Source organism: Anoplophora glabripennis, unplaced genomic scaffold (genome assembly GCF_000390285.2).
Source record: "Anoplophora glabripennis isolate ALB-LARVAE unplaced genomic scaffold, Agla_2.0 scaffold4, whole genome shotgun sequence".
In the NCBI taxonomy this organism is placed as follows: domain Eukaryota; kingdom Metazoa; phylum Arthropoda; class Insecta; order Coleoptera; family Cerambycidae; genus Anoplophora; species Anoplophora glabripennis.
This window is the reverse complement of record NW_019416568.1, coordinates 3,525,132-3,544,991: the sequence shown is the minus strand read 5'-3', so window position 1 is coordinate 3,544,991 and position 19,860 is coordinate 3,525,132. Positions and strand designations below refer to the sequence as shown.

General features: G+C 31.3%; 1 protein-coding gene across 1 annotated transcript in view; it reads left to right on the top strand.

Moving 5' to 3' along the window:
- LOC108917476 (histone-lysine N-methyltransferase setd3) overlaps positions 1 to 19,860 on the top strand; it is a 37,802-nt gene that overhangs the window by 15,660 nt on the left and 2,282 nt on the right. The window contains exons 2-4 of the mRNA XM_018724096.1: positions 15,122 to 15,236; positions 17,209 to 17,336; positions 17,969 to 18,168. Coding sequence (XP_018579612.1) covers positions 15,122 to 15,236; positions 17,209 to 17,336; positions 17,969 to 18,168 — 443 coding nt within the window. The remainder of the gene's footprint in view (positions 1 to 15,121; positions 15,237 to 17,208; positions 17,337 to 17,968; positions 18,169 to 19,860) is intronic.

The window sequence follows — 19,860 nt, the reverse complement described above, 5'->3', positions numbered from 1 at the left end:
ATCGTATTTTTTTTACTATAGATGCCAACGTTTTGAAAATTCTGCGTTACAGTTAAAAATAGAACCCTTGGCTTCGAGTTATTCTTTATTTTTTTTAATGTAGAAAGTTTAATATGTTCAAGGAAAAAAGTTTTTAATTTTCTGGGATGTATGTACATCCAAAATCAGGTGCTTAGTGGAGGATTTGTTCTAATAATATTTAAAAAGAACTGATTTAACGAAAATTAATTTTAAGAATTAAATATAGGTAACATGATTTTTTTCTTTGAATTTGTTCTGATTTAAGAATTTATTATTGTTATAACTAAAAAATCTGGAAAAAATATTTATTTCTTTCATAATTTTATGAAAAGTAATGAAAAACAAATTACGTTTCCGTTGTTCCCAAAGCTATTTCAAATTATACAAACCTCTCGATCAATTTCGCTCGTGCCGCGAGATTCCCGAAAAGCGTCCTGATCGCTAAAATCCTCCCCGAGAACGGCACAGAAAATCGTCAAGAAAATCACAAATTCCAACCACTTCCACATTGCCGGATACCAGTCACAGGTGATCAACGAAAAACCACGACAAGAACTCCTTAACAACGCCGGTGTGAAAAAATAATAACAAAACACGATGTCGATACTGCTTTACTGACAGCTCTGTTCTCTACTATACCGAAAAGCGAGTGTTGCAGTAAACCGAATGGATGATCAAGAATGATACATCTACGACCATGTGCTTGTGCGTATCTTCTTAGTCCTTTCACAAGTGGTGGGGTAAGACTGCTTTGGTTGTTTGTTGGTGGCTTATTTACAATTAGCTTAACATTACCTGTTTGGTGGTAGGTTTCGAAAGCTTTCTCCAAAAATTTGCGTTTTGTCCTTTTGAAGAGTTATCAGTTTATCAGAGGGTGGTGTACTTTGAATATAATTATAGTCTGCCATCAGAATTATCTCTTTCCTTCGCTGTTATCAGGACAAATTGTTCTGTATATATAATACACATACAGGATGTTTTATTAAGAATTGGCCATATAGTCCGTGAGCTAGCGCACATGGCTGTGGCGTCATCGAAAAATGTCTGGCATTTTGAGGTATGAAAAAGGTAAGTTAGTTAATGAAAATAAAGGTGGTTTTAAGGGTGTTCGATAATTTGGAAAATTAATTTCCTTTTGCATAAAATAATTAGTTTTTCACATCTTAAAAGTGTCTGGCAGTTGATGCAAAAATAGACATTAATAAGTACATAACAATTTTCATATGCCAGACCGTTTTAAATAGCCGAAAGGGTGGTTCATAGGCGTAAACTTGCAAGAAGAAAAAAAAAGCATCGTTTACTTTTTGTCTGGCAATAGAAACAATGAAAATTTTGTTATGAAAATTATATAAAAATAAATTGCCAGACGGTTTCCAATGTTCGGAGTCGAGTATCTCTGCGGAAAATTATGTGAACATTTTTAACATTTTTCAGTGATCTTAATGTACAAAAAAAGAGGGCCAGACAAATTGGCCGGTTCAAAAATTTATAAATAAATAAAAAAGGCGTGAAAAAATTTATAAAAATTTCAATAATTTATTTTTGTCTGGCATTTTGCATTTCAATTAGAAATGCGCATATAAACACAACATACAAATGCCAGACAAGTTGAGCTGTTCGAAAATGTATAACTGAATTAAAAAGTTAAAAAAGAATTAACGAAAACTTGGTTTTCTTTTTTTTTCTAATTTAAACGATTTATTTTTGTCTGGCATCTTACATTTCTATTGAAAATACATATTTATACTTCAGGTTAAAACGCCAGACAAGTTGGGTTGTTCGAAAATTAAAAATTAAATTAAATTAAATTAAATATGTAGTTGTAAAAAAATTAATGAAAACTTCAGTGTCATTTTTTTGTCTGGCAATTCGTTTTTTAATAAAAAATACACTTACAAACTCAAATTAAAAATGCCAGACAAGTTGGGCTGTTCGAAAATATATAAATAAATAAACATTAATTAATTAAACAAATTAATTTCTCATTTTTTTTTCGACTTTTTCCCTTCATATTGTAAGCTGTAATTACTCGAGAAACATACTCAAGATACTATTTCCGATGTAAAATTTCCTACTGAATCTGATGCTGTGAACGGAACCTACCTAACCAAGAAAAGCTGGAAAATAGGAAAAAGCCCCTTAAATTTAAAAAATTCACATTTTAAATCATATTTGAATTAGGAAATAAAATTGAATATATCGATAGGCAGCATCCACACGATACGGCAGTTATTTACGTTTGACACATTTTTAACAAATGAGATCATCTGAATCAAGTTTTACAGTGTTTTTAAGGAAATTAAGAATAATTATGCATCTTCTCATTTTGAGATATTTCTGGTTAGACGGAAACAAGTACAAAATTAACCCCTTTTAGTCAAAGGGGTTATTTAGTATTCTTAGATTATTTAATATCTTTTACTTTTCAATATCACAAAATAACCAATTAATTTAAGACGCTACTACATCAAGTCTTTTTTATTCAAATTAAATTTTGAAAAATGTTTTAGTCAATTATTTCATAATTCGTAAATTTTCAACTTCCTGTTTTAAGACTTACAATTATGATTATGTCTTTTAACGGATACTTATATGTATTGAATTACTTCGCTTACGATTTTTTTTACAATTATATCTACCTGCAGCGCCAAAAATTCCGGACAGGGTGTTAAAGTGGTTTCTAAATCGGCAGGTATATTTTAGGAATGTGCGATAAGTTCCAAGAGAATAGCTTTTATGACATAATCTTCAAATAGAAGTGGAGCTATAAATGGTACGGTTCTTGCTAATAGGTATGTTAGATTACAGCATTAGACTCTGGGAAAACTATGAATGACCTCCATCATTATCGCTCGACCGTCTGGCGATAAAGGTATTAGAAATGAACCTCCTAATGGGTATACTGAACCGTATCTCTTGAGTAAATGTTAATTTAACAATGCAGAATAAATATATCAAACAAGACGTGCAAATAAAGGGAGGAGATATCTGCGTTCATGGGTTGTTCGTGGGATTTATTTTCATTTTGAAAAAACAATCAAATTTTTCAAAATTTTTTGCGTTGTTTTTCTCAATTTTCACATTGAATTTAATTATCAAATGTCGAAAAAATAAATTTGATAATAAAATTTAAGATTTTTTTTTCAATTAAAAAATTTTGCAGTTTTGAAAAAAACTGTTTTTTTAAAGCTTGAGAACCTTCGTAAAAAGGATCAATAAATCGTATAGCGTGTAAAAAAATGCATGAAGATTCACTTGGGGATATCAACTTAATTCAATTTTTAAGTCGATGAAATACGGCATGCGAAAAAAAATCGCATTAAAACTGATTCAACATAATTTACTGAATATTTTTAAATTTCAATATTTTTTTTTAAATTTAAACATTTGAACATTTGAAATATTCAATGTGAAATTTAAAAAATGATAACGCAAAAAAATTTTGAAAAATTAGATTTTTTTTCAAAATTGATTTTTTTTCAAAATGTTGATTTTTTTTCGGTATTTGATGAGCATATAACGCGAAATTGTGAGAAAAACAACGCAAACATTTTTTTTCATCTTAATCATGATTAATTGAAGCAATAAACCTGTTATTTTAATTTTTTTATAAAACTGAGATTCAGGAAAGGAAAACAGTTCTACAGATCGATTTCAAAATTTACAGGCCTCATGTGTATGAATTGAGCTAAAAAAGACCCATAAACATTGGTACATGTTGTCAAAATTATTTTAACCCTTCAAAATTAATTTAACCCCCTCAACCCCCAAAAAAATCAATATTTTTATTTTTTTATATTTTCATACATTTTATATAATTATGGATTTTGTATATTGATTAAAAGATTAATTATTTTGTAAAATTATTATTAATATATTTATTTATAATTAGTATAAAAATATATAAAATATTTCCATAGATACTGACAGTAGAATTTTTTTTACAATTCATTATTTTCAACTTCAATTTGGGGGTTGAGGAGGTTAAATTAATTTTTAAGGGTTAAAATAAATTTGACATTTTTTTATTGTGGAACTATTGTCTAAAACACTTCAAATAAAATTAAATGCAAAAAAAATTTTTTTTTTTCAAAAAATTCATTTTTAGGTGGGTAGGGGGCGGTTTTACAAGGATAGAAATAATTCAGAAGTAATTTGTTCGTCGAGCTACCCCACATTAAAAAATGAAGGTTCTACGTTACATAGAAGAAGACAAATTTGACATTGTCAGTTTTTTCCTGGTTGAGAGGAAGATCCACCACTCCCCGAAGGGCTACTGCCGCGTACCCTTACTTTGACTGGCTCTGGATTGATCAATTATAGGCAAATTCAATTAAAATTAACAGGGCATAAAGTTTAAGCCTTCATTTACAAAATGTTAAAATTTCAGGTCTAAATGTTTATAACAAATTGCTCTGTGATTAAAAAAAAAAATTCTAACGCCGGACCTATTGGTCGTAGAAACTTGTTTTTTTTTCAATTTGTAGGTTTTTTTACGAGCTTTCGAATGGTGTATATAACTTCTTTCAAAAGTTAAAAGCCGCGGAGTTATTTTATTTGTTTATTAGGGGAAAAAGTGCCTTCTATTTGGTAACAATTATATACAACTAAATTTGAAAAAAAATTATAATTTTTTTTAACTAGAGGATACTTGGTGTCCCTTCGAAGAAAATGAGCCCAAGAAGAATGTTTTAGTCATAACCCTGCCCCCAGAATAGTAATTTGAAAATGGGCCTTTTTGCAAAAATGGTATAAATAAATGGAATTTTGCAAAAACTATTTGACCGATCGAGCCCATCTTTTGCACATGCCTTAAAGATAGAAAAACTCACATTTTGGGAAAGTTTGATAAGATTTTATTAATTATTTAAAAAGTTATTAACAATTAAAGAAATAGCACTTTTTCCGTTTAATTTTGCAATAACTTCTTTGTTTATAAAGCAATTTTAACTTATAAAGTTAACCTAACCTAACCTATGCATTTCTCTGCTCGGGTCTGCGTTACATAAGACAATCGCAAAAATCCGTGGTAGGTGACCACTCGAATGACGAAGTACTTTCATTTGCTTTTACGAGTCTAAATCAAATAACGATTGGCCTCATTCAAGGCCGCGAATACAGCGAGGTGACAAAACATTTTCATTTTTTACACCACTTTCACCTCATCTATAAAATCGCTATATCAGCGACGGACTATCTCCGACAAATTACCATAAAGGAAAATGCGTGTAAACATAATGAAACCGCACATCAAGCACATGGCGTGCATTTCGATCCGACAGAGCCGATTTCTTTTTTATGATAATTGATAATGTTGTGTCATATTCCGACAGGCAGGGGTACTTCTTGTAACAAAATGGGTTTGTTACATTAACATAAATTGGTGTTTTCACTGTATAGGGTGTTCGCTAAGTACTGCGCCTAATATGTTTACGGAGCTGATACTAAAAAAATCTGATAAATATACAGGATGTTCTACCGAAGACTACCTTCTGTAACTCTGCAACTGTAAAATTTATAAAAAAATGGTTTTAATAAAAGTTGTCTGGAATTATTTACAGGGTGTTCCATAACTTTATTATTTTAAATAGAACACCCTGTATATTATTGAGTTTTTGAATTCCTTGTTTAATATTAGGTAGAGTTTATTAAATGAACATGGTATTTAAAAGTTACCGTTTTGAAAAAAAAACACGATTTCAGCTCTCTAAATGGGGCTAGATAGCGTCTAAACCGTATGAGTTAGAAACCTGCAGTTTTCACAGTTCGATTTGGCATATGCTCAAAATGTCCACCACCATTTTCGATGCACGCACTACACCTTCGCGCACTCGCTGGAAAACACCTCAAGAAAAGGGAATAGTGGTACGCAAAAAACAGTCAGACACGGTTCAATTCCAGATCCAATTGAATTGCTTATTGCTGGACAGCTTAGTAGGTACCTCGTGTTATAGTCAAAGCATTATAGAGAAATGCTTACAGAAATTATTACCTGGACCAAAAAAAAATATGACCGTATAGAAAATTAAATTTTAAAGTTTCTTGTTCTTTAAACTCGATTCAAAATGGCGAACATGGTTAAAAAAATCGCAAAGTTGCAAAAAACGGTTTTTCTAAAATAACTAAAAAAATATAGCATCGATTGAAAAATTTTAAATGAGGAAGTTGTAGGTTTTAAAAAGATCTATCGACTGATATTTTGTAAGTATCGATTGCTTTGTTACTTTTCGAGATATATCGTTAAAAATCTTCTCTCTTCTCTTCTTCTATAACTCGTTTAAATTTACGTGCCGATATTTGCTATTTACTGCAATAGTTATTTGAAAAAAACATACCCAAAAAAAGTGCAACTTTTTCATAGTCATTTTTTTATTCTTGAAATTGATAAAATCGTCAATATTTTTAAACAGCATGATAATATAACTCTTAACGAAGAAAACAAACCAAAAATCGTTACTGTAGGGCTATCCGCTGAGAAGATCTAGCCAATTTTCGAGAGCACCTTTTTTTCAAAAAATCGATATATCTCGAAAAATAATTAATATTTTTAAATTTTTCAAAAATGCACTTTTTTGGCTTGCCGTGGGCTATGCTTGGCGTAAATAGCAAATATGGGCACGTAAATGTAAACGAGTTATAGAAGAAGAGAAAAGAGAAGATTTTTATCGGTTTTTTCGATATATCTCGAATAGTAACAAAGCAATCGACACTTTCAAAAAATCAGTTGATAGATCTTTTTAAAACCTACAATTTCTCATTTAAAATTTTTCAATCTGTGCTATATTTTTTTAGTTATTTTAGAAAAACCGTTTTTTGCAACTTTGCGACTTTTTTAACCATGTTCGCCATTTTGGATCGAGTTTAAAGAATAAAAAACTCAATTTAAAATTTAATTTTCTATACGTACATATTTTTTTTGTTCAGGTAATAATTTCTGCAAATTTAACATTAATCCGTGACAGAATGCTTGGACTATTATCCGCCGCGCCGTTGTCACGTTGCTCCATATGAATTTTATCGAACGCTACTGATTTTTTAGAATTAAGCATAAAGAAGTTCAAAAAGGTGATAAACATTGTATTTTGTGGTATTCCGTGCACGCAGTTATGTCAATATTCCTTAATTAATCGAACTTTTGTACATCAAGTTGGAGGTATTGATTTTTTCTCGGAAATGGTCGGAGTTTAGGAGCCATGTCATATAAGGTTTTCTTGTTTATTTTAATGTATTCTATCGTCTGTTAAAATTAAGGCAGTCAAACTTCTAACACCATGTAGGTATTGTCTGATAGACTAATAATGTAATTTGTTGGACTTCCTGAAAATTGGAGCTAGATAGATAATAATAACACCTAATGGACATATGTAGACACGTTCTGAATTTAGAATAATTAGACACTAAGAGAAATTGAAAGGCTTGATGAATACCATTTGAATCACTTTTTATTGCCATAAATTTAATTAATCTTATATAAGGTGGGACGAAGCCACAATATGTATACTTTATTTTTACATATAAATTATGATTAATGATACCTAAATTGCGGAAGTAATTTTTAAATTTTAGATCCACTCCAATCAACACTTGGGATCTTACAGATTTCAATCGCTCAAATTTTGTGATTTCAGAAACAAAACTACTGTTTCCTTGTACATCACATGTTGAAAAAAAATCTTTGTTTTCAAGAGGAAATGCCTCTTGATTAATAATATATTAGCTATGCTTGTACGGAGGATTGGCACCCTCTGTGCAGGTATGGTAGGGTGGAAGAATGTTGGCTTGGATCAATGTGAGAGATTGACACCGGTTGGCATTTGACCACCCCCATAATTAATGAGGTTTTCCAGGTTTCCCTCATTCCTGCACTGAATGGTGGTTAGGGCCTACCAACATAAGTCGTTCCTGGGCGCAAATGCGGCCTGCGTAATAATAATATGTCGCCTCCTCTCCCGCACAAGTCTCCGACTTCTGGGTTAATTCTCGTAGTTAGAATGAAAAGTAGAGATATTATTATTATTTGAGATTTTGCTATTCTATTGTGTATATTCAGTGTCACATAATAACCCTCTAAGATTCCTGATTCTAATACCAATGTCAAATGATTAAGGTTTTTTGAAATGAGATTTAAAAATAACCAAATAGTCGTAGATATGTAAATAAATTGCTTCATGCCCTTAAAAACGAAATGCTTCCGCTAACTTGTTATTAGGCATGCAAATGCTCCATTTTTTTATAATCGAATGTCAACTGCTATAATAATATTAACCTCGGCACTAATTATATTTAAAATCTTGTTTTTTTTTACAATTTTTACGCAATGTGTAAATGTGTTTTCTAAATATTTTACAGCTAGAAAGTTTTAAATAAAATTGCTATCGTGATATTTTCAAGTTTCCATTTAATTTCAAAACGAAAATACGTGGCAAGTTTTTGTTGAATAACATCGTGAAAGTGCAAATATTTAAATTTGTTAATTAGTGGATCTTCGTTTTTAGTTAAGGGAAATTTAATAATTTCACTTATTAAATTAAGTAATTATAAATTATGACAATGCTCTTATTGAGCATGAGATTCTTTTACTATTGCGTAAAATGTGAACCATAAATTTGGGAACGGAAAACAATAAATCGTTCAGCATGCTCATTTAAGATCCGTCACGTCACAAAACATTGATTTTTGAGATAGTTGCATAATTCGGTCAACAATAACACATTAATTTTGATCATTTTTTGAAAAATGTAAAAGATCTTCTTTAAGACGCATCGCCGTTTAGCAGTTACCATCAATTTTATTTTTTCAAAGGCTATCTGTATTTTCAATTTTATATTTCTGAAGTCAGAAATTAACAAAATCCAAAAAACATTGCAAAAATTTTGAAATTGCAGTAGTCGAAAAAGAAAAGGTTGAAGTATTTGTTTCAAATAGGATGTTTCTTCCGGTTGCTGTAGCATTGTCTTTGTACCTGTTCGACTCCGATTACAGACTTACATCTCACTTCCTTAGCTTTAGCTAGGAATCCTGTTGTTCTCAGGCTAGTCTCTATGGGAGCAGACTTGCTATCACAACCTTTGATGTTCATTTCGGTTCTTGTTGGTTTTAAGACCGTTAGGGGTTTTGATAACGGATCTACTACCACAGAGTCTAGCCTGAGAACAACAAAGAGTAAGTCAAAGACTTCTAGATAAAGCTAAGGAAGTGTGGTAATGTAAATCTGTAACTGGTGGCAACCAGATACATACGCCACGGCATAACGTAAAAAAACATCGTACTTTAAATATCAGCAGGGGCAGGGAAAGCTTTAAAACCACTAAGCACTCAGTTTTATTTGGCCAAAACCGGTCAATTAAGGTCACATTTCTTCGTACAGCCAAGTTTTCTCTAGATATTAATATGTGGAATTTAAAAATATAATTTAATAATAAAATTTTGAATGAGTGCGTAAATTATTATACACTAAATTATACACTTTTGTCAAATTTGACGGTGCATCTTTCTCGATATTTTTTCAAAATTGTAAAATTATTGGGCTTAATATAAAACGCTTTTTAGTAAGTAAGTATTTTACTATAAATATTCGCATTCTTTTTTTACAATAATATAAACCAGTTCGCCTTAATCTCAAAATTCTGTTAGTTCGCATACATGGTCTTCCAAGATGCTTTATATACATATTTTGTTTAAAAAATGTGCTACTCAGTATCATTTTTATTATGTGCAAGAAATTATTGACCTACATTTCATTGAAACAACCTCCACGATGTTGATAATTATAGTCAAGTTTGCATTGTTTATTATTAGAAGATTAAGCCCAATTTTTAGCAGTAGCGCTTATTATTATGCCTTAATCAGTTATCTGCCATTGTGTCGTGATTCTTGAACTAATTCCGAACAAAATAAACCTCAAGGTCATCGAGGATGTGACAGAAAGCGGAAAAAAGTCACGTCACAACTTAAAACGGCGGGCGACAATGATAATACTCTACAAATGTTTCCCAATGGATTGTCAGGGTGATAACTGTCTGGTCTAAATCGTATTTATAAATGCCGAGGCTCGTACGTACTTAGCAGAGATGTTTCATCATCGGAAATGCGTTTGACTACTGTATGAACTGTTATGTATGTTGTTTCCGTCACGTAGTAATTCTGTTTATCTGCCGAGATAGACTGAAATAGTTTTTGATACGGGACATGTGTGAACGTTTACTTCCTATCAAATATAAAAAAACATGTAATCTCACAAAGTTGCTCGAAAAATGGTTTGAATATTCACATGCAGGCTCAAGCAAAAATAAGCAATAAGACATTCAAGATGAACTCTCTTGCGCAGAAAATGTGGTTAGAAATATTTCTTTGTTCTATTACGCACTGTATTGTCTGAACCTCTCAACCGTTAGAAAGAAAACATTTTATCTTCAAACAATATTGCAAATATCACTATTTGTTATTCCAAAATAATGGAACAAAATTCATTTTTCCCTGTTCAGATTTAAAAAAATCGCTGGAACAGGTCAATTAGTAAATAGAAATTATCACTTTTCAGCGTTATTTTCTATTTTTTTTTTATTAGAACGCTCTATTTTATAGTATAAATACAGGGTGTGGCGTATATAATCTATAAAAATTAAACTACATCTTCCTGATGATATTTGTAATAGAAAACTCTTATACGAAAAAGTTCTATCTTCGCGTTTTTTTTGTAAATTAAAGTTCAATTATTCATCGAAAATGAAGGCCGACCCTGTTTTATTTATTAAAAACTTTGAAAATGTTTTAATGCGACCCGAGATGCAACCTTATAATTTAAGTCGGTATAATAAAAAATTGTCAAACATACATTGTCAAAAAAATTGTGCAGTCAAGTGATTTTGTATTTGTATTGAATTCATTATTCACTTAATTATTAAATATTAAGCATCGTCCATCTACCCATCAGTGTTAAAAAGTGGAAGATTCAAGATAAAAGTTTTTATTTTGTTTCCACGATAGTGACTGTAATTTTTATAAAGAAGTAAAAAATAAGAATAGCGTGCCGATTACATTAAAAACGAGATTCTTATTTGTTACTTTGCTTAATTTTTTAGTTTGTGCACAAACTAGGTTTACAATGAACCGAGAAAACAATGCATTTACTATTTTTGAACGTGTCTATATGATGTTAGTGTATGGGGCAGCCGGAGAAAATGTGCTCGCGGCGACTAGGTTGTACCGAGAACGAGGGCCACGACGTCACCCCGTATGTGCAAATACAATCCTACAGTGCGTTCAGCGACTGCGAGATACGGGAGGTGTTATTCCTCGAGGAGAAGGACGTTAAGATGTTGAAGATGCAGTGTTGGAAAATCTTGACGAAGATCCCACAATTAATACTCGACGACTCGCACAGAAAGTGGAAACCTCATCTCGTACTATTGTAAGAAATATTCTTTGTTCGTGTAGAAGCTGTGCATGCATCGTCTGATTGCAGCGTTTTCACTCATTCTCCATTTTTATGAAATATGATTTCCAAACTAAAAATTTTTTAAATACATCTCTGGTTATTACATACAGCTGGTGAATTGTGGAGGATCTGCTGTGCGAATCTCACATTTCCGCTCATCTGAATTTGCTGGTTTACATATGCTCTGTTTATATACCTAATACATTTGGTACATTTCCTCGTGATACATCACACTTTAATTATTTTACTACGTTACTGTGAAGTACTTTACAGATTTCTTTAAAGTTAAGACGATTCGACCTTCCTTGAAAGTTCACTGTTTTTATAGTTTCCATAATTCTACAATGTTTACATTTGTTTTAGTCTATTATTTTTTAAGCTTTGTCTTATACAATGTATGTAACATATTAGTTTAAAGAAAAGAAAGCAAATTTTTACTAAGTCATATATAAATTCGCGTGTTGTATAATATCGTACTTAAACTGGATGTTAAAGTGTTCCAATGAAAGTTTTAAGAAAAAGTGAAATTTTTGTTTTTAAGAATGAACGAATAAACAATGATCGTCAATGTGATCTGTTTTACTTCCTATAAATGTTCGCTGTTGTAAGTACTGTACTAGAAAGTTATTATGATTAATATGTAAAATCTGTTTAATTAACATTAATATACTTGGCATCTGTATATCTGGTTTCATTTGAAAGCTAATGTCGTAGCACTTAATAGTAACTTAATCAGTATCATTTATCATACATGAAGCTAATCAAAGAATACTATTTTCTTTTTAGGCCAAATGCAGATCAGTTTTTATTTTAAGTTGGTAACAATTTTCTGAAGATTCGTTTATAGGATTATAGCATTCATTTATAGTCGAATAATATTATACCAAGTAAAAGTAAGGGATCTAGAATTATAATGTAAAACAAATGTGTATTTTATTATGTGTATTTTCATATCATTCATTTTAATGTGTTATGAAATTACACTGTATTTTTACTTTCAAAAAGGTAATAAGGCGGTAAATGTAACCGGTTTCGTTGTATAATAACAGTAGTGTAAACTCAGAATTATTAGGTGGGCAATCCTAATTGCGGAAACCAAAATATGAAGTTATATTAGAAAAGATATCAGTGGTTTTAATATTTCCTTCATCAACGTACCATGCAATTTTTGCTGTATGATACTGTAATTACAATTAAACAGTTAGTAAGCAGCAGAAGAGAAACTTAGAAAACATGATACACACCTTCCTTTAAGACAGAATATATATATTTTTTTAATATCTACTTATCACATTGATTCGTTGAAAACTTTTTTGGAACCGCTGATTCCACCGATAGATGTACAAATGAAGTGCATGCGTTTTTGGAAATCGTACATAAAAAGATGCTATTATCTCGCAGTTTTCAACAACGTTTCCAGACGTTACTATATCTATTAATTCATTATTACTGTTATTGAGACGAAGAGACAAAGAAGCGGATAACGCCAATACAGCCAATATTAATTTCAAACTCACTTGTAACGGTTTTGATAATTGAAAATGCTTATTATTAACGTATTTTACCTACCATTAAAAATTTCCTGTGCTATTTGCGGAGTCGTTCGTTCTCTTACAACGCCGTCTCCTCGAAGTTGGCCCTGTTGAGATTGTTGCTGTTGAATTCACGGTAACTGCTTCATAAAATATGAACAAAACAAACAATCAATATTTATATTTAAATAACTAAGTATTCTGAGCAGTGCTGTTGAAATTAAACATCGGTCTTCGCGAAAAGATTTTAGATCACAGTCGATACCAATCTGTCAAATATGTATACCCGTGAATGAATTTATTTTCATAGCTTAGTAAAACTAAAAAAACTGATGAACAACTAAATCTGCCTGCAATTTCAAGGCAGTTCAAATAATCAATCACTTACAATCTAATTATCTACCTCATTAATGGTTTACTTTACGATCCGCATCATCAATCATTCAAATATCTTCGGCTACTTGATAAAATTTGTCTAATAACTAAAAGGTAATTGGTCGGAAATTGCGGCTTGTTCTGTCATTAATTCATGTAGTTAACAATTTATTTCTACTATAAGTAGTGCCAATAATTGTACCAGCATTTCTTCATTATAATTTTTGTGAATAAATAATTGGAAGGTTAGAGCAAAAAAATGAGGTTAATACGAATAATAGTAATATGTTCCTTTTTAGTGCAGCCATAGTTCTCGAAGTATTCGATTTTAACGAAAACGAAACTATATTTAATATTATCAAATTCCTAAGGCAAATTCATCGTTACTATTTTAACAAATATCTATATCACTTATCAAAAACGAGAGATACATCAAATTTAATTATTTTAAGATTACCCATCAGAGTACATGGATAGAGTTGAAAATTATTTTTCATTTTATAAAATTCTAGCCTGTGGGCCGAAATACATATACAGGGTGTTTCAAGGTAACTGCACTAACAACGTTTCACAAAATTGTAAACGTTGCACGGCGTCACCCGGATGAAGAGCAGAAAGTAGCTTAAATTTGTATGGATGCATATCATTAGTTCTTAGCATCCTGTGAATGAACGCTCATGCATGAAATGCCTAAATCTGCGGCACGAGTTGAGGATTCTGGATGAACATTAAAATAGGCTAGCACATTTATCACGTTATCTTCATTTGAAGTTACTGTTTTTGGTAAAATTCTTTCTGCACAAATTCCACCATGCTCTAGTTGATTTGCTAAAATTCTTAACTTTTGTCTGCTCATTGGTGGCAAATTTGGATGTCTCATTAAAATGGAATTATTCAAATTTCATGGCTGAAAACATAGGTACATAGGTATTGCATTGACGAAACCAAGAGAGTTGCACGAACAAAATTTGGACAGGACATAGCTAATACAATACGAAACATCGCCTTAATGTTAAAAATGCTGTCACCGCCGTTCTTGGTGGTGAAAATGTTCAAAATCAAAACATGTGTCTATACGTATTGTGTTTATAAAGACAAAAGGCTCATTATAAATTGGCCAGTTTAATGTAATATGTAATGAGAAATTATTATTTTTAAGATATGAATTGAGAATTGGTTAAAATATTACGAATTTCTTTCTGCCATATGAGAGGACCTGAAATATTTAAAAAATTATAAAAGCGAACGTATCTTGTATTATTATGTATAAACATTTATGAATTATATAAAACAACTTTTCAAAAGAACTCAGGTTTTCACATATCGCATGTATGTGGTCGCTCTAGTAACTTATATGTTTGAACTACAAATAAATTTCCCATACTTTCTTCCATACACGAACACATTGAGAATTCCTTCAATAAACACCATGAAACAATAAACTTCACTTTCCCTATTATGTTAATAAAATGACCGTGAATTAATTAGCAATATGGAAAACAAAAACATTCGAAATGTTATAAATGTGGTGTATTAAAAAATTTATTATTTCCCACAGTTTTCTTACATTGTAGTTTTATGCCTACTCCGTTAACTAAGCAGACAACTTTGGGAAGATAACTAAAATAAATTCCTTACATAGCCCAAACAGGAATATTATACTATTTGTCACTCAACTTTTGAACCATTCTGAAAAGCCCCATTGCTTCTGTTTACAGTTTTCGAGCGCATTCGTGACTTTTTCTTCTTTTTTCAGCTGGGCAGTATCCACGGTGATGACTAGACAGAACACTATCCCGTCGCTGGACGGCGGGAATATGATTAATGCCCTCATCCCTCTGTGGGACATGTGTAACCACACAAACGGAACGGTAAGTGACGTCTAGCCTTTTCGCCACATTATATTCCCTTAAGGAGGTATATCAGATTTACTCAAATGCACAGATGTACTTACTTGAAATTTATATAGCGTATTACCCAGTGCTCCCTCTGACCGTCATATTTTTTTGATTTTTTTTTAATCTAGATCTTGAGATATTGTTGTTAAAAGTTGTTAATTTTAACATAGGTTTATATAGAAACTAATAATTGCATTTCTGTCTGACTTGAGGATTAATGTGGCAACGTCGCAATCAGCTGACAGCAAGGAGGGAATACATTTGAAATACTTGATAAAAACGAAATTGATTTCAAACATATACATTTTTCCTAAATCCAATGTACATTGTTATCAACAATAAATTATCCACAACAGATGAATTTTTGTAATGTTTTTAAAAAACTAAATTAATTAAAAAAAGAGCTAGGAAGCTGTGATATATTGATTGGAATAAAAAGTACAGTTGATAAATCCTTTTAATATATTTAATGGTTTATAAAAACATCATAATCATTACCCAGCAATATTTAGAGTTACATAAAGTTTTCTTTACCTGATTAATATAATTAGTAATACTTGAGATAAAAGCATTTGTACGGAATAACAAAGGAACATATATATTTCTCAGCAAACTTTATATCTAAAAAATTAGTTATAGTTGCAAAACTTTTGTAACATTACTAAAATAGAGATTAAAAACACGAACAGTGAGTAATAATGTAATTTCTATCACAGAACCTTCAAAATTGCATCCAACATTTTCTTTGACTTGAACGAGAGATGGACGCGAGTGTCATTTCATTTCTTTAGAACTAAATTAACATAATTCACGTTGCTTTACCAGTTCACATAATTTACGGAATTTAAATAAAGGATACAAATCTTTGCGAGGATAATACTATCTATTTGCTATATATAATAATTATATTGTACATAGTTTACACACAATACATTTTTGAACGCGTATGCATCTTTACCCGAATTTGACGCGCAATATCTGCGATGTCCGAGGTCTGTAGGTTTGCAGTGTGTACAACTTTAAATCAAATTTATTTTTTTCAAATTGGCAGCGGGTTTTAGTCCCATAAGAAAAGCATAGGACCCCCCCCTTGCTCCTTACTTCCCTCGGACCCCGATATAACTCCTTAAATAATAACTGACACCTCTACTGCATTGGCAATTGGAACAATCCAATTTTGAAATTAATTTTAAATATCCGTTATTTCGCGCCTGTTCCTAGATTTTTTTTTGGAAATTTCGTAACAATGCCTAATTACTGAAAGTACTTATATTTACGAATTTTGAAGAGATATAAATTTAAATGTACCATTTGTGACATGTGTTAGGAAAATGTTCGCTTTTGTAATTATTCACTTTTATGATTAGAAATGTAAGAGTATAATGAGTTTCTGACGAGAATATTATGGGTCAGTTTCTCTTTAAACTCATCAATCTCTAAAATGCATTTTTTGTTCGTTTTCAAATCAAACGCTAATGGACTTTTATAGTTGTTTATCGCCAATTTCTCTGACGAGACTAGTAATTAACGCAAAATTTTCTATAAATCTTACACAACATCATAAAATAATGAGAAACAGCTGTGAAATAGAATCAAAACCTGTCGAGAAGTTACAAAATGAAACAAATCTGCTAACATTTAAATATAATTTCTTGGAGAGATGCGAGAGGCTAATTGGCAACAACTTTTTTTAGATCACTCTAATGCCATCGTCGATTATGCGTGCGCGAGTGTGACACTTTGCTCGGTCGAGTGTATGGCACGTGTTTTTATGGCAGTCAGTAGCATTGTGTATTGTGAGCGGCACGCGGTTCGACCATATATTTAGCCGTTTTTGTCGATCGCAATAAAGTTTTTTGACTACATATACATATAATTTGTAACTACTAACTATAATTACTAAACTAATAGGAGACAATTACATTTCCATATACATTGTTTCCAGATTTCGACTGATTACAATCCTCAGTTAGACAGGAGCGAGTGCCTGGCCCTCAAGGATTTCAAACCTGGAGAGCAATTTTTCATTTTTTACGGAGCCCGCACCAATGCCGATCTATTTATACATAACGGGTAAGTGATCGCGAAATAAGGGCAATCCATCACAAAGAGGAATTATATAAACGGAGAGGGTACTCGGGATGATTAACCATGCCAAGAGCCAAATAAATGATGTTACTTCCCCTTATTATACATAGCAGCGAATATATTAGAAAATATATTAAAATAATGGGGTTCTGGGAAAGTAAATGCTGCTCCTATTGGACAAAGTTGTCTAAAAATTGATTCACTAAGACTTTTTGTTTCATATACAGGGTCTGCCACCGAAAATGACAATTCCGTTTTTTTATTTTTGACTATAAGAAAGTTTCCTACAAGATTTGGTATATAATAATTGTACTATATCGACAGACTTTATAGGCTGCCTCTATATAATTCTTTTATTGATGTATATATAATGATTTTTTTAAAAAAGGTACCTACATATAGTATCCACTTCTTTAGAGAAATTCACTTTCCCTTCAAATACAGAGTCGCTTGATGATGTTATATACAGTTAGTACGCCACTGGTATTTACCACATCAGTGGTAGTAGAATTTCTTCTTCAAGTTTCACTTTTTTTCAGTTTTTTTGCGATATGACTCAAAATTATAACGGCGTGTATTAAATTGTCAAAGTAAATCATGATGAACTTAATATTTAGCTTCGTTTATGAAGACAATGTACATGATGGGTACTGGATACGCTTGGGTATCAGCAGGTCTGACCCTTTGGAAGAAAAGAGAAAGGAACTCCTGAAGAGATTATCGATCTCTCCAACAAGCGAGTTTTTCATCAGAAAGGGATCCGAACCCATTGATGGAGAACTGTTGGCGTTTTTGAGAATTTTCAACATGAATCAAGGTTTGTAAAATAATATTTTATCAAAAATTGTTTTTTTTTTGTTTTCTGTTTTAACGTGAAGTTTTTTGTCGCATATTTTATTTGCGATCTTACAGTTTTGCACAAAACTAACTAAATAAATTATACTGAAAGATCAAAATACTATTAAATTTGAACAACATTAAGCAAATCAATTAGGAGATGACTATTTCATCTCCATTTTTTGTTTTGGAAAATATTGATCTCTAAACCCTTAAAAAGGTACATTTGTCTAATTCAAGTAAATCAAACCGTTTTTAAGAAATTTTTATACGGAAATGTTTTTGTAGCGTAGCAATACCTATATTTTTCAACATCGATCGCATATGCACTGAAATGTCATACATTTCAGTCAATTTTTATAAAACAAGTAAAAAGGAAAGTAACTTTACACTTTCTAATTGAATTGAACTAAATTAACAAATAACATGACTTGAAATTAAATCTACTAATTGTAAGATGAAATTGAAACTATGTTTGGCAGTTTCTAATTACATTTGGAGAAGATGTTGTGCAATATTATTACATGCAGAATGTCTGATTTGTCAACGGAATAAAATTTTCAAGACCTAATCTTTTACTTTAGCATTTAAGAAACTGATTTCTTTTTTAATTTTTAACAATTGTATTTTTCCGAGACGCTACTGATCTGAGGTGCTAAACTACTGTTTGCGTTCAGAATTTAAATCAGCAGCAGATTAATTAGCACCCCGTGTAGACCCTCGTCGTCCTGCTCAATCGATGTTTACACCAGCACATTATGTACCTAGCTTTTATTAAACGACACCAACTCGTGTTTTATTCGATTGGAATAACGAATTATTGAGAAACATGCAAAAAGCAGTAAACGCTTATAAGTGTGAAATAAAAGTAACAAAATGTAACTACATGACTTCACAATTTCACATGCATAAACTTTTACTTGTACTAGGTACTGAAACCAGAAAAATTTTCACCAAATACCACAAGTTTGGCGGCAACAAGGGCGCCAGCATACTACTTTCTTATTTTTATGAGCAATTCCTCCAATTCTGTGATATTTATCCTCTAAACTGACAGACATAAACAAGGCTAATAGCTAGAACCTGTTATATGTAATAAAATGATATCTGTTTGAAAATTAAAAATATCGCATACAATTGCAGTTAGAAATTCCAGGCATTAGTAATTGCTGGTTTAGAAACTAAAAGTTATTTTAGCAAATATCATCAAACCCATAAAATATTAATTAAGTTTCTAGACATCAACATTGTTAAATAATAGAGTTTTAATTGAGACTAATTATTGTAGGTGTGTTACTTTTACAAATATGTTTTGCAGCGAAAAATCATCATCAATTTGTGGTCGAACTATTTCACATTACCTACTCTGGCATCAAAATAACCAATAATCTAGTGTGTAATTTGTCTACGCTGATACCACACAAATGAGTCTCTATCTACCATTTAGAAATTATGATAAATAGATCTTTTGATATAAGAAAAACATCAACTTTCGCTTTTAGACTACAAGCCCATCGGAAATTTTTAAGAGGTCATTTGACACAACATGAATTACTTATAAATCAATACTACCACATATAACAATAACAGTAGAAACTATGCCGTCAATTCTTGTTGGTACAGGTGAGTACACAGGTAAGCTAAACCTGTCCACCAAAGGGGGGGGGGGGGG